Source organism: Balaenoptera physalus (assembly GCF_965194825.1).
Source record: "Balaenoptera physalus genome assembly, chromosome: 11".
Classification (NCBI taxonomy): domain Eukaryota; kingdom Metazoa; phylum Chordata; class Mammalia; order Artiodactyla; family Balaenopteridae; genus Balaenoptera; species Balaenoptera physalus.
In genome coordinates this window covers 40,623,438-40,636,505 of record NC_138896.1, presented here as the reverse complement: position 1 = coordinate 40,636,505, position 13,068 = coordinate 40,623,438, and the positions used below count along the sequence as shown (strand labels likewise).

At 57.3% G+C, this 13,068-nt stretch overlaps 1 protein-coding gene across 9 annotated transcripts in view; it reads right to left on the bottom strand.

Annotated features, from left to right (window-relative positions):
* The window catches only part of GRM4 (glutamate metabotropic receptor 4), a 101,099-nt gene that overhangs the window by 33,104 nt on the left and 54,927 nt on the right, over positions 1–13,068 (bottom strand). For 8 of the 9 annotated variants that reach the window (XR_014251253.1, XR_014251254.1, XM_082415061.1 and 5 more), the window contains exons 3-4: positions 3,778–3,913; positions 689–843 (exon numbers count right to left, since the gene is read on the bottom strand). Coding sequence is in view for 7 of the 9 variants with exons in the window: in XM_082415061.1 (XP_082271187.1) it covers positions 689–843; positions 3,778–3,913 (291 nt within the window). In the remaining 2 variants the exon portion in view is untranslated. The remainder of the gene's footprint in view (positions 1–688; positions 844–3,777; positions 3,914–13,068) is intronic. The other variant, XM_082415063.1, reaches the window with a different exon arrangement.

Here is a 13,068-nt window from a genome sequence, read left to right as displayed (position 1 = left end):
GCCTGCCTCCCCCATGGGGAGGACAGTGAGGTCCCTGCCAAACTGAGCCATTAATAGGAACTTCACGCCTCACGCACAGCAAGGTTCTGGCCAGAGCAATCTGTTCCTGCCCAGGGTGACTGGGTTCTGCCCCAAGAGGATGGGAGGCCGGGCAGGGCAGGCGCAACCCCTGCCCCCACACCCGGGGCCTGCCAGACCCAGGCGGGCTCTGCAGGGAGGCCCCTGCCCCCTGGCATGGCACCCTCTTCTTGTAGCTTGCTGGCAGTGCCCGGCCCCATTCTGGCAGAGGATGCACTCCAGGCAGGGCAGGGATCTCACCTCTTCTATCCCAGATGGGAGAAGGGATGAGAGTATACAGGGATGAAGGAGAGTCCTTGATAAATGAGCCTCCTATACTTGCCACCATCTCCCACACCCACAAATATCTGAGACGGAAGGAAGAAAGGTCCTGAATCTGGATTTGAATCCCGCTGGGTTAACTGTGGCCAGAAAGGCTTCCTATCCCAGAACCCGAGCACAAAGAAGCTGTGAGCCAAGGAAGAGGAAAGACAGGATGCAGGGAGACGAGGAGCGGGAGAGGAAGGGCACGGGGCGACGATAAGAAGGAACCACCGGGGTGACAGTGACAGCGGTGGTGGATGGTGCCGGGTGAGGGCGGTGGGCGTGCCGTCCGGGCTGCCGGGCCTACCTCGCACGGACATCCTCTTGGGGAGGATAGTGACGGCACCCTCGGCCACCTCCTCCAGGTGCAGCACAGGGGCGATCTTGGAGCCCCAGCTGTCCGAGCCCATCCAGAAGAAGTGGCCGGTCTGGTTGGCCTTCCGGGCCGCCTCCAGCACACGCCTGTGGGAACACGCACCAGCCCAGCCCAACCCAGCCGTGTCTGCCCACGCGGCTGCCGCCACCCTGGCCACGCCTGCCCTTGGCTGACCCCCTTCCCCGAGGCCCACACCTGTCCCCCTCCCAGCCTGTGCCTGGATCCCCCATCCTGACCCACATGAGCCCAGGGCCCATAGCCGCCCCAGCACCCATGTCGTACCCCCAGGCCCACAGTTCCCTGCTGCCCTGGCCCACACCTGCCCATAGGCCCACGGCTTCCCCTCTCACCCATACGGCACCCCTAGCCCCTCTCTGTCTCCCAGACCCACTCCTGTACCCTAGGGCTACCTCAGTCCCTGCAAAGACCACAGCTGTTTCCCTCAGTTTGGACCTGCTCCATGTCTGACTCAGGTCCCCAGAACCACATCTGCCCAGGCTCTGTCCTCTCAGGTACATGCCACCCTGGTCCTAAGCCCAGACCCACATCCCTTGGCCCTTTCTCACATTTATATCCACTGTCTCTCTCTCTCACACACACATACACACACACACCTCACTACACCCTTCCCCCTCTGCATGCCACCTCCTTCTGTGCCAAAAGTCCAGGTGCTTCAAAGAGCTGCTCCCCACACCCTCCTGGATGGATGAAAGGGTGCGGGCAGCCAGGGCCTCACCCCTCCCCAGGCCCCCAGTGACAGTGGTCCTAGTCAAGTCAGGGGCCCTGGAGCCCAGCACAGGGCCCAGCCCACAGGAGGCTTTCAGTCGGTGCTTAACGGATGCTTGAACTAAGCGGCCCCTCAGAGACATCTAGGAGGAGAAAAATAGGAAGGACTGGGAAGAATTCTCCCAAAGCACCTCCTTCCACGAGGAGAGACTGGAGCAAGCAACTTGCTCAAGATCACACAGCGAGAGGCCAGGATACTAGAAACTGTCCAGGCCCTTCCCATGGACAAGGCCAGGACAGACTCCAGGGCTTGGGGTGGCTGCCGGGCCTGAGCAGGAGGTGGCCAGCTGGGGCAGGACCGCCTGGGGCTGCCAGGGAGAAACATGTTTCCCAGCCCCGGGGCCCACACCTGCCCTCCTCCATCGTCTCCTGATGTACGTTCCCAGACCCCCAAAGCTGCCGCAGCCCAGGCAGGACCCAGTAATTGTAGGTGAGGCTGCTCTCAGAACCCACACCACAGCCTATTGATACCCGCCTGCATCCGGCCAGCCAGAGACGACCAGAGCTCCCAAGGCTCCATCTCTGTAAAGTCACCTGGGTTTATTTTTACTTCTGTTTGCTTCTGAACCGCCTGTGGATTTCCAGAAATGTGCCCCCCTCCCTCACACACCCCCACCCCCCGCAGCTGCTCAGGGAGTCAGTCTCAGGCCCTTCCCCCTCTCCCCCAGGGGCCTCTTCTCTGGGACTCGTGGCACCTTCATCCTCCCCTCCCCGCGTGTGGGTCCATCAGAGCCGCACAGGAGGCCTGGAGTGGGGTGCGTCCCGGGGTGCAGTGGGACCCAAGTAGTGCTGGGCTTCGGGGTGGGAGTAGGGGCAGGGGGGCAGCAACTGGTGACTGCAGGGAGGGAAAGAGCTCAGAAGGAGCCCCTCCTGCCCCAGTTGCCAGCAGACCTGTGGCAACAGGAATTTAGGGGACCTGAAAGCTTTGGAGGGGGTCAGGAGCAGCCTCTGTTTTCAGCTTGGAGGTGCCAGATGGATCCTGAGGACTCCCACACCCTGGTCCTTCGAGGCCTGAGAAACACCTATTAGAGTTGGTCCTTGTGGCTTTTGAGGCCTTAATGACCTTCCCAAACTTCCCCCTCCACCCCTCCAGGGACCCAACAATGTCTCCTGGGGGGATATCTGTTTTGCTGAAACTCAGGAGTCCAGGATGGGGTCTTCACAAGTGGGAAAGAGTGCTGGAAAGAATGCGACCCAGAGAAGATGCTGGTTAGCAATGGGGAGATGGGTGTACGGGGGGTGGACCAGGCAGGCTGGGCTAGGCAGGTGGGCAGGTCAACCGGAGGACACAGCGGGCTCTGACAGCTCAGGCCAACTATCTGAGGGAGGAGGCCTGGGGAGAACCACATCTCCTCTGCCAGTCAGACTCTGAGCAGGGGCTGTGTCTCCCACTCAGACTAGGGAATCAAGGAGGCCGGCCCCTCTTGGCCCTAACATACAGTCTCAGAGGGGTAGTAGTGAGAGAAAAGGCAGGAAGAAGGGAAGTGGGTTAGGAGGGGTGCTCAGGGGTCACCTTTTAAGGGCACCTGAGTTTCTGACCTGCGACTCAGGACCCAGGGGCAGATGTGCAGAGAGGTGGGGTGGTCCAGGGTTTCTGCGCTGCATGGTTCTGGCACCCGGAGTCCACCTGCCCCCAATCTGCAGATGTGGAGACTGAGGACCAGGGAGGGGACAATACTGCCCACAGTGAGTGCGTGCCCAAATCAGGACTAAAACCTCAGCCCAGGCCTCCTCCCACTACTCTGAGCTCACGGAAGAAAGGAGGGAGGGGCTGAGAGGTGGCCAACCTTGCCAGCCTCTGCTCTAAGCCCCTTATGAACATTCCTGCATTCAGTACTCAAGCAACACCATCAAGCAAGCATAATTAGCTTCTCTCTTTTTTAAAAGCAGAATAGAAGCCCTGAGAGGTTGAGAAACTTGCCTGAGGTCACACAGCTAGTAGGAGGGAGAGCAGGCGAGGAACCTAGGTGCTCTGACCCAAAGCCCATGGCCTTAGCCCCTCTGTAAAAGTACCTGCTTACCATCCCCAGTTGGTAGAATGGATGCAGGAAACAGCGAGGGGAAGGGGAGCCCATTAGCAGTAGCCTGTGCCCCAGCAAGAAGGGTCTCCCCACCACCCACTCACTGGCCCACCCCATCTCTCTGGACCCCAGGGTGGGTCAGGCTTGCCTAGGAAGGTCTCCAGCAGGGATCCCCAGCTCCCAAGCCCCACCCCAAGCCCCACCTGCCCTCACCTGATATCATCCTCATTGGCAAAGATGATGACCGCCCTGGCGTTCGAGGTCTCCAGGAGGCGCCGGATGATCTTGTCGAACTCCCCAGGCTTGGGTTCCCGAGGTATCTTGACCGACTGGGCAATGCACACACCCCCTGCAAGAAGGGTACCAGTCAGCCTGGGGCGGACAGAGTCTCTACCCCAACCCACACTCCTGGGGGCTGCTCACGGCCCTGTAGTCTGACTCTTAGCTCCCAGGTCCCCATCTCTGGGCACGGGCTGTGCAGTCAGCATAGCCACAGTGGGAATTTCGGCTCCACAACTCACAAGGTTGGTGACCCTGGACATGTCACTTAGGTTCTCTGTGCCTCAGTTTTCATAAATAAGATAGGTTGTTAGCAAGAGGCAATGCAGCATTGTGCTTAAAGTTAGACTGCCTGGGTTCAAATCTCAGCTCTGCTACTTACCGCTGTGTGATCTCAGGCTGGTTACTGAACCTCTCTGTGCCTCAAATACATCATCTATAAAGTGAAGATAGTGATACTACCTATTTCATAGTGTTGTTATAAAGCTAAGTGAGTTCATGCATATAAATACAATAATATCTGGCACATAGTAAGTGCTCAGTAAACATTGGTTCTTTTCAATGTAACCACCTCATAAGGCTTTTTGGAGGAGTAAATCTGAGAACAAGAGCAAATTGCCCACCCTGGGCCATTAGTGCCTCTGGCACCCACATCCACACACACCTACCAGGGCTCTTGTCCCCGGGCCCCATGCTCATCAGCAGGCCCCTTGGTAAGAGCAGTGCACGCACAGCTGCTGACTCATGCCCACACATCCTGGGCAGCGATGCTGCAAGCCCAGCTATAGTCCTCATCCAGGTCTTCCCAGGTTCCCTTCCAGGAACCCACAGGCCACTCAGTGTGTAAGTCTCTCCAGCTCCCACCCTGGCCTGGCAGGGTGCCTTGATACTCGAGGCCCCGCCCATCTTATTTGTGATCAGATTCCTAGCAGGGAGCTCAGGAGAGCCCCAGAAGGTCATTCTAACCGGAGTGCTTTGGGTGGAGGGACTGGAAGAGCTCTGATTGGGGTCAGAAGGTCTTTAGGGGCCCTCCTGTCACTCCTTCTTCTCTGGGCCACCGCCTACCTGGCTGGGTCCTGGGGGAGGGGACCCAGGGCCTACCTGCCTCTCAAGCTCATGCCTCTACAAGAAGCCCAGCCCCCAAGTCTGCAGGAGCCAGGATGCAGTCAACACACCCGGGAATTCACAGCCTGGCCATGTGGCTTACAGAAACCCTGGGAGCACTTTCCACTTCACCCAGCCAGTCCCCAGCCTCAGACATGTCTCTCCAGTGCTGGCGGGGGACAGGTATCATGCGTGTATTTCAATCTCCCCTCATCTCCTGCTACAAAAGCACTGTGGACCACTGTTTCTATCAACTGCATTTGACAGATGAGGAAACCGAGGCTCAGAAAAGAGAAGTGGTTTACCCAAAGCCACACAATTCCCTGCCCTACTGAGGTACAGAATGGGGGGGCCTCCAGGGAGTAAGACCCCCCCCCAGGACCCCAGGTGGCAGAGTCAGGGCTCAGCTGATGGAAAAACATGAGGGATTACTCTTGATGAAAGCAGATCCTTTATCTGAGACCACTACCTTCCTCTGGGTCCCACTCAAGGGTCTCAGCCCAACTCCACCTCACACAGGAGCCCTTTAGGGCCCAGCCAAACTATCCACCTTGCTGCGCACCTGGCTGTCACCCCTGGGCACCCCCGAGCCTTCCGCACAGACTCCAGGCGCCTCTGCATGGAGGACTGGCTGCAAGGGGCTCCCAGCGCAGGGAGATGTAACACACCCACCTGCCCCCCGGGGAAAGGTGCCAGCCCCCGGCTCCACCCAAGGAGGGCCCTTTACTCCTGGGCGTAGGTGGCAACCAGGGAAGGCTGCCCAAGGGCGGTGACCCTGAGCCGAGTCTTAGCAGGAGGAGGCGCAAGCAGCCGGGGGTGGGGCATTCTGGGAGAACAAGGTACTCACACTAGAATGGGGGCTGCTCTGTGCCAGGCACCTGCAAGGCCTGGAGCCACACGACACAGACACATTCTCACATCGCCAGGAAATAGTCCCCCTGGTTCTCTGCACCAGTCAAGGCAGCCACGGCCCTCTGCCCCCTGCCCTGACCAGCACCCACCTCCCTTACTTTCTGCCACTTCCGGGCAGACCAAGCTCCTCAAGACCTCCTAAGACACCCAAAGAAGCCCCAAGCACAGGAGAAAAGCAGGTCGACCAGGGGCTCATGGGGGAGGGAGAGAAGGAGAGAAGGAGGGAGGGTCTGGGGGCAGGATGGGGCCCCTCTGGTCCCGGCTCACAGAGAGAGCCCGGGGAGCCAGTCTGCTGCCCACAGCGCTGGCTCTGCCCTAACAGAGGCCGGGCAGACACTCGGCTCCCAGCTAAACCCTCCATATGGTTCCTTTCCAGTTAGAAATTGGCCCAATTGCTACATTTCTCCCCCTATCTGGGGAGACAGATGGACAAGAGGAGGAGGCTGGCTGAGGGGTTAGGACGTGCCACCTGGCTCCAGGAGGGAGGAGGCGGCCAAGGGGCAGAGGGGAGGCAGGCATAGAATAGGAGTTAATTGTTCTCAAGGAGGGAGAAACTTTTAGATTAAGTCATATTTCTGGGCAATGCTCCCCTAAGAAGTTCCATAGAATGGCCCCACCTGACACGCCAGGGTATATCTTGCAGGCTTCGTTTTGCTGGTGAAAGAAGAATTAGGTGACCACAGCTCGGTCAGCTCAAATGTGAGCGAGTCACAAGGTACTCGAGATGAGAGCTGGTCTGAGCGGGATGCGATATTCTTACAACCACAAGGGTGGGGGGACTGGAGGGGAGTTTGGGGGTTTATGCAGAGCTCAATACCAGTGAACGTTTATAAAGTGCCTAATGCCTTTGAATATTATTCTGCATATTTTGCATGGATTCACTCATCTGAGGTCAGTATCATCAGCACAGCTCCAATTTAGAGATGAGGACGCAGAAATGCAGAGAGGTTAAGTGGCTTCCCCAAGGTCACACAGTCAGGCACAGAGTGGGGTTTGAATGCAGGCTGTCTGGCTCCCGAGACCACCCCTTCGCCCAGTCCAATGTGTCACGACCGGTCACGTGGAGTCAGGGACCACCTGGGACCCATAAATATGGCTGGGCACAAGGCTTACCCTGGGCTAAGTACCACTGGTGTCACTGGCCCCACAGTGAGAAACCAAGTGTCTCCACGGCCCTCCTGACCCCATGCCACAGCCAGAGAGGACTGGAGTGGCCCAAGAGGGACCGCATTTACTAAGCACCCACGGCATGTCTGGCACTCAGTGAATCCTCACACAACCTGGGGCAGGGGCTAATGGCCCCATCTTACAGATGTGGAAACTGAGGCTTGGAGGTGCTAAGTAGCCTGACGGAGGTCACATGGCCGGTCAGTGGGCCTGTAATCCAGGTCTGTGTCCAGAGCCTCCCTCCGGCAGAGAAAGGGAAGGCCCCAGTCGCTGAGTCTCTGTTAACCCCCATCTCCTGCAGCCTCTCCCCACCCCTGGGAAGATCCCAAGTCTCATGCCAAGCCCGCCAGCCCTCTCATGTCCAGCCCCTGCCTCTGCAGCCCCATCACTGTGGGGACCATGACTAGCACTCCCCTGGGACGCCCTCTTCAAACCTCTCCACCAGGGCGGGGGCACTTCTCTGCACCCCTCCTCCTTTACCACAAGGACCTTCTCTTTGGATTTAAAAAAAAAAATCCATGAGTCCATACTGAGAGCAAATATAATCAAATTAAACCCAAGCAGCAAGGAACGAGCCCATGCACTATCTCTGCACAGAAGCTGGAACCCTCCACCTGTCCCAGGCTCCAGGAACAGGATTATAAGAAGGGGGGCATGAAGGAGTCTGGGGTTCCCCGTGGCTCCCCTAGGCCTTCCTGGGTCGCCCTTGGCAAGCCTCTCACCCCACACACAGCCCCAGCCCCCTGTCCAGCACCAGTTGCCACATGCCAGCTGCAAGCTCCACCGTCCGCCCAGCCAGTGCCTCCGTGCAGGGCCAGGGGCAGGAAGCCACAAGCACTTGCCAGGAGCATCTGAGTGCCTGAGGGCAGTAGGGACCTTGGAGAGCTCCTGGCCCAAGTGCTCTGGGAACAAGGAGACTGAGGGCAGACCGCACCAGCGGGTCTAGAATCCTACAAGCCAGCGTGTCCCCCTCCACATCCTTCCAAGAGAAAGTCACACACGGGTGCAAGGGAACATGCCCAAAGATGGTCACTGTGGCGCTGTTTGAAACAGCAAAAAAATGGAAACCACTTAAACATTTTACAACAGAAGAATAGCTAATATCTGTGGTGTGTTTGCACAATGGAATATTATGTAGCTCTCATGTATCAGCACGACAAAACCCTGAAAACATAGTTGGCTGATAAAGCAAAGTGCAGCACAATCTGTCCCATTTATGTAGAAATTCAAAGCCACATATAATAAGATTTATTCTATATGGACACACACATATATACGAGCAAAAGCTGCATGAAGGCAGATTTGGTCTATTGTATGCACTGCGATCTCCCAGTGCCATTAGGTGCTCCATAAATGCTTGTTGAATGACTAAACAGGGACAAGAAGGGAACTCATCCCCTTCAGAGTCGTGGGTAGAGGGTACCTCAAGGGAGGCAGGGATGGAACAAGATTGAGGGCTCCGTGAAAGGGCTTCCAGGCAATCCCCATTTTATTTCTTGGAAAAAAAAAATCAGAAGCAAATACAGGATGTAAAGATGTAAATGCTTGGTAAATGTGGACCCCAGAACCCAGGCCAGACCAAACTTTCAGACACGAGTGACAGTGAAGGCATTCAGTCCCTCTGTGTGCTGCCCTGAGCCTCTTTGTTCATCCGTGACACGGGGTCACTCGGCCACTCCCGGCCCGGTGGAATCCACAGGACACTGGAGGGGAAGCACGTGGGGAGCTCACCTGGGGCTGCCCTCCTCCTGCCAGCCATCTGGCTCCCGAAATCCTACCTCCCCCTGGGGACAGGCTCTTTCCTGGCCAGCCCTCCCCGGCGCTGGAACCCTGCGCCTCCCCCAGGCTCCAGGCACCTGCCCTGACTTGAACGTGACATGGAGACTCCACTAGTGAAACTTGATATGGGTTTCCTCTTGTATTTTGTGGTCTCTGCGCCCTTTCCATTTGCAGTCTGGTGACCTTTCCCGGTGTTCCGTGGGTCCAGCCAATATATCTGTGTCAGTGTCTGCCTCCAGCTGCACTCCCCAAGGGCAGGGCCAGCTCTGCATGTTTGTTCATTCGTTCACTCGTTCATTCATTCATTCAAGAAGTGTCCTGCTCAGTTCCTGGCACATTTGGTCCTTAAGAAACAAGAGCAAGTAGGGACTGCCCTAGTGGCGCAGTGGTTAAAAATCCGCCTGCCAATGCAGGGGACACGGGTTCTAGCCCTGCTCCGGGAAGATCCCACATGCCGCGGAGCAACTAAGCCTGTGCACCACAACTACTGAGCCTGCGCTCTAGAGCCCACGAGCCACAACTACTGAGCCGCGTGCCACAGCTACTGAAGCCCGCGCACCTAGAGCTCGTGCTCTGCAACAAGAGAAGCCACCGCAATGAGAAGCCCGCGCACCACAACGAAGAGTAGCCCCTGCTCACCGCAACTAGAGAAAGCCCGCGCGCAGCAACAAAAGACCCAACTCAACCAAAAGTAAATAAATAGATAAATAAATAAAATTTTTAAAAAAGGAAAGAAAAGAAAGAAACAATAGCAAGTAAAACCCCTTCCTTGGGAGCTCAGTCTAGTTGGGAAGCAAGACAGGAAGAGAGAGCGACCAGCCCTAGGAGGGGCACAGGAGACAGCACTGCTGGCCACACTGGTGGTGGGGAAGGCCCCCTGGGTGCCAGGCCCACCGCACGCTTCCCCAGACACCAGCCATCCAACAACGCACCCTGTCCTGCGTGCTACCGCTGCTTTTCCTTCACTGAGTCAAGTGTTTACTGAGCACTGTTTAGATGCTGGGATGCAGCCGTGAGGAGGACAGAGCCCCTCCTCCCATACAGCTCTCATTGCAGGGCAGAGGAGGAAACAGGTGGAGTGAAGTGATGGAGGGAAGCTGGGGGCTGCATCCTAGGGGCAGGGAGGCTCAGGCCGGGCCACACAGTGGCAGCAGCAGATGTGGACTCTACTCAGACTTTTTTCCAGGAGCTACTGCCTGGCCTGAGAGCCAGGAATTGAAGACACTTTGGACTTGTAAATTCCACCCGCAAGTGAGAGATCGCTGCTGAAATGCCCTCATTTTTCTACCCTTCGCTGCGTGGGATTGTCCACACTTGGCTCCCTCCATCAGCAGAGATGACCCAGGGAGCTTATTTGAGGGCAGGGCCACGGAGACCTGCAGGCACTAAGGACTCAGCAGGGTGGGGGGGGGGGCGGGGGGTTGGTCATCAGCCCAGTTTCCCGCCTGAGGTGTCTCCCTAATGTCCTGGTGGACTCAGGTTACACCAAGTATGATCACTGCACCTGTGCTCAGCTTCCTTCTTCTCTTGGCACCTCCCTGTCCCCCACGGGATGGCTCTCTCCACTCCACCCATCTAAATAAGTCCTCCCCACTCGCTCCAAGCAGCCCCCAGACCCCCTGCCTTCACGACACGCCAACCTGTGGGCTGAGCTTAGCCCGGTGGCCCAGAGCAGGCAAAAAGAAAAAGCCTCCCCCTGGAGCAGCCCGCTTCTGCCCAAGCTCACCCCAGGTAGGGGGCAATTGGGGACCTGGGCTCCGCTGTGCCTTCCCAGAGCCCTCAGCCACATCCTCCAGGCTTGGGAATCCTCTTGCTCCCCCATCCTTCATCCTCTCACTCACCAAGAAACCCACCCTCGCCAGGAAGCAGCTAAGCAGCCAGCCCGCAGGCGGTGGGCAGCGAGGTGACCCAGACAGGGCACTGTGTCCACAGCTCCAAAGCCCTCTTGCTCTAACACCCAGGGCCCTGGGATCACATTCTGCAACCCAGGCTGTTCCCTCATCCCAAGCAGCAGCCCGGGCTCTGGGCTCCAGACCAGGGTGGGTGGAGAAAATCCTCCTCCAGAGCATCGAGCAATTTCCCTGCAGACAAACAGGGCAGGAGGCCAGCAAGACTGGGCTCTTCTCCTCTCTCTCTCTTTCCCTCTTCTTTCTTTCTTTCTTTCTTTTTTTTTTTTTTTTGTCTTTTTAAATTTAAAAAGGGAGAAAAACAATGAAAGACAAATCCGAGGAAACCAAGTGGAAAAAATCTACATTATGGCAAAACAACGTGAAGGCAGCAAATTGCAACATGGAGAGAAAGTGGGGATTGTTAACAACCCAAGGGGGTCCCCCAGGCTCCGCTAGGTTCCTGCCAGAGAGGGAGTTGGGGGGGAAGGCATGAAGGAGGCTGGGAGTTACCCTGGACTGTATGGCCTCACAGACACACACAAACACTCACACACACACACACACACTCACACACACACACTCACACACAGAGGTCTTTCTCCCTGGTCCTCCCTTCTTTCCCTCCCACTCCAAAGCCAGGCCCTACCCACAAACCTGCTGTCAGGAAAGGGAGTTACTCAGAGGACTCAGTGACTAACATGGTGTTACTTTTGTTTTCAACCAGGAAGGAAGTCCTTGTCTAAGTAAATGGAGCCATGTGGCAGATTCCAGGCAGCAGAGCTGTGGCTAAAAGGGCGTCTGAGGTCAGGAAGGCACCCAGGCCCTGAGCGAATGCCCCCTAACCTGTGGCTGTCCGGGGTGAGCGGGGCTGGGGGGCACAGCGAGGGGTGGACCCGCACTCTGGCTGGCTCTGGCCCCACAGAGGGCTTGAGGGCTCTCCGGGAGGCAACTCAAGCCTGGTTCACGCCCACCATCCCCCTGTCTGCTCCACTCCTGGCCCGACTCCCCACCCTCCGGTGTCCACTCCAGCCTCTTTCTAAAGCACAAATCCCTCTGACACGTGGCTCCCTGCCTGCAACCCTTGGTGGTTCCCCACCATTGCGTGTGTGTGTGTGTGTGTGTGTGTGTGTGTGTGTGTGTGTGTGTGTGACATTCAAGGCCACATCTCCTCCTCAGGTCTGGTCCCTACAAAAATCCACCATCCAACCATGTCTGCTGCCCCAACAGGCCTTAGCAGAGGCTGTTCCCTCGGCCAGCCCTTCCCTTGCTGGGTCCCAGTTTCTCCTCGGTGTCTGTCTCTCCACCCCATCCCTCATGGGGCCCAGCACACATGCTCTGCCTGCTTGGGTCAGGCAGTGACCCACGCTTGCCAGTTGAATGAGTCACTGAGTGCCCGACTGACAGGGATGGGAGGGCTGGCGGGGCAGGAGCCGCAGGCACGGGCAGAGGGGCAGAGGCTCTGTAGGAATCTGAGGTAGCCACCTGCTCAAACCTTCCCACTTCCTTTGGGAACCTCCCTGACCCCCAAAGCCCACTATGACCTCCCCTCTGAGCCACCACCTGGTCACACGAAGTGCCCGAATGTCTGCATGCACAGGCTCTGGGCACCCACTTTGTGCCGGGCTCTGGGCTGCAAAGGTTATCCATGCACAGCGCCTGCAGGACACACTGGTGAGCTCCAAGTACACATGGTGCTGGGCGTCATGCACACCGGGACCTCTCTCTCAGTCCTGCCTTCTGCTGGGAATTTACTTCTCCACCTTGATGCAAATTCCTTGCTACGAGCGCTCAAGAAATGCACATGCAAGAGAACAAGTGGAGAAGTATAAGATAGCCATGCAAACTGGCCGGGCCCCAAGGGCCCAGAGCCGAAGATAGCTGGGCCAGTAGAGAAGGGCATGAGGGCAGGGCGACTCCAGCCCTGTGGACACGGTGGGCCCACTGTGAGAGATTTGGCTGGAGTCAGGAAGACCCAGGTACCAAGGGACAATGAGGGGGAAACAGTCACTCCGGTTTCCCAGCTGCAGATGTCTCCCTGATATACCCCATCAAAGGTTTGTGCAAAGCGTGGATACTGCACCTGCCCTCAGCTTTCCCCTCCCCTCCAGTCTGAGACAGAGGGGAACATGCCTGCTCCACTGCTTCCTGGCTGTGTGACTTTGGACAAGTTACTTAGCCTCTCTGAGCATCAGGCTTCCCATCAGTAAAATGGGAAAAAAGCCCAGTGGGGCTGGAGTGAGGGTCAAATGCGATGGTGTTTGTGAAGGCCTGGGTTGGCCTCCTGGAGCCAAAGCCGCTGGGGAGCAAGTCCTAGTGGGGGTGGGGGCTGCTGAGGCCGGGGGGCAGGGACCTCATCACCCAGCTCGGGTCGGGA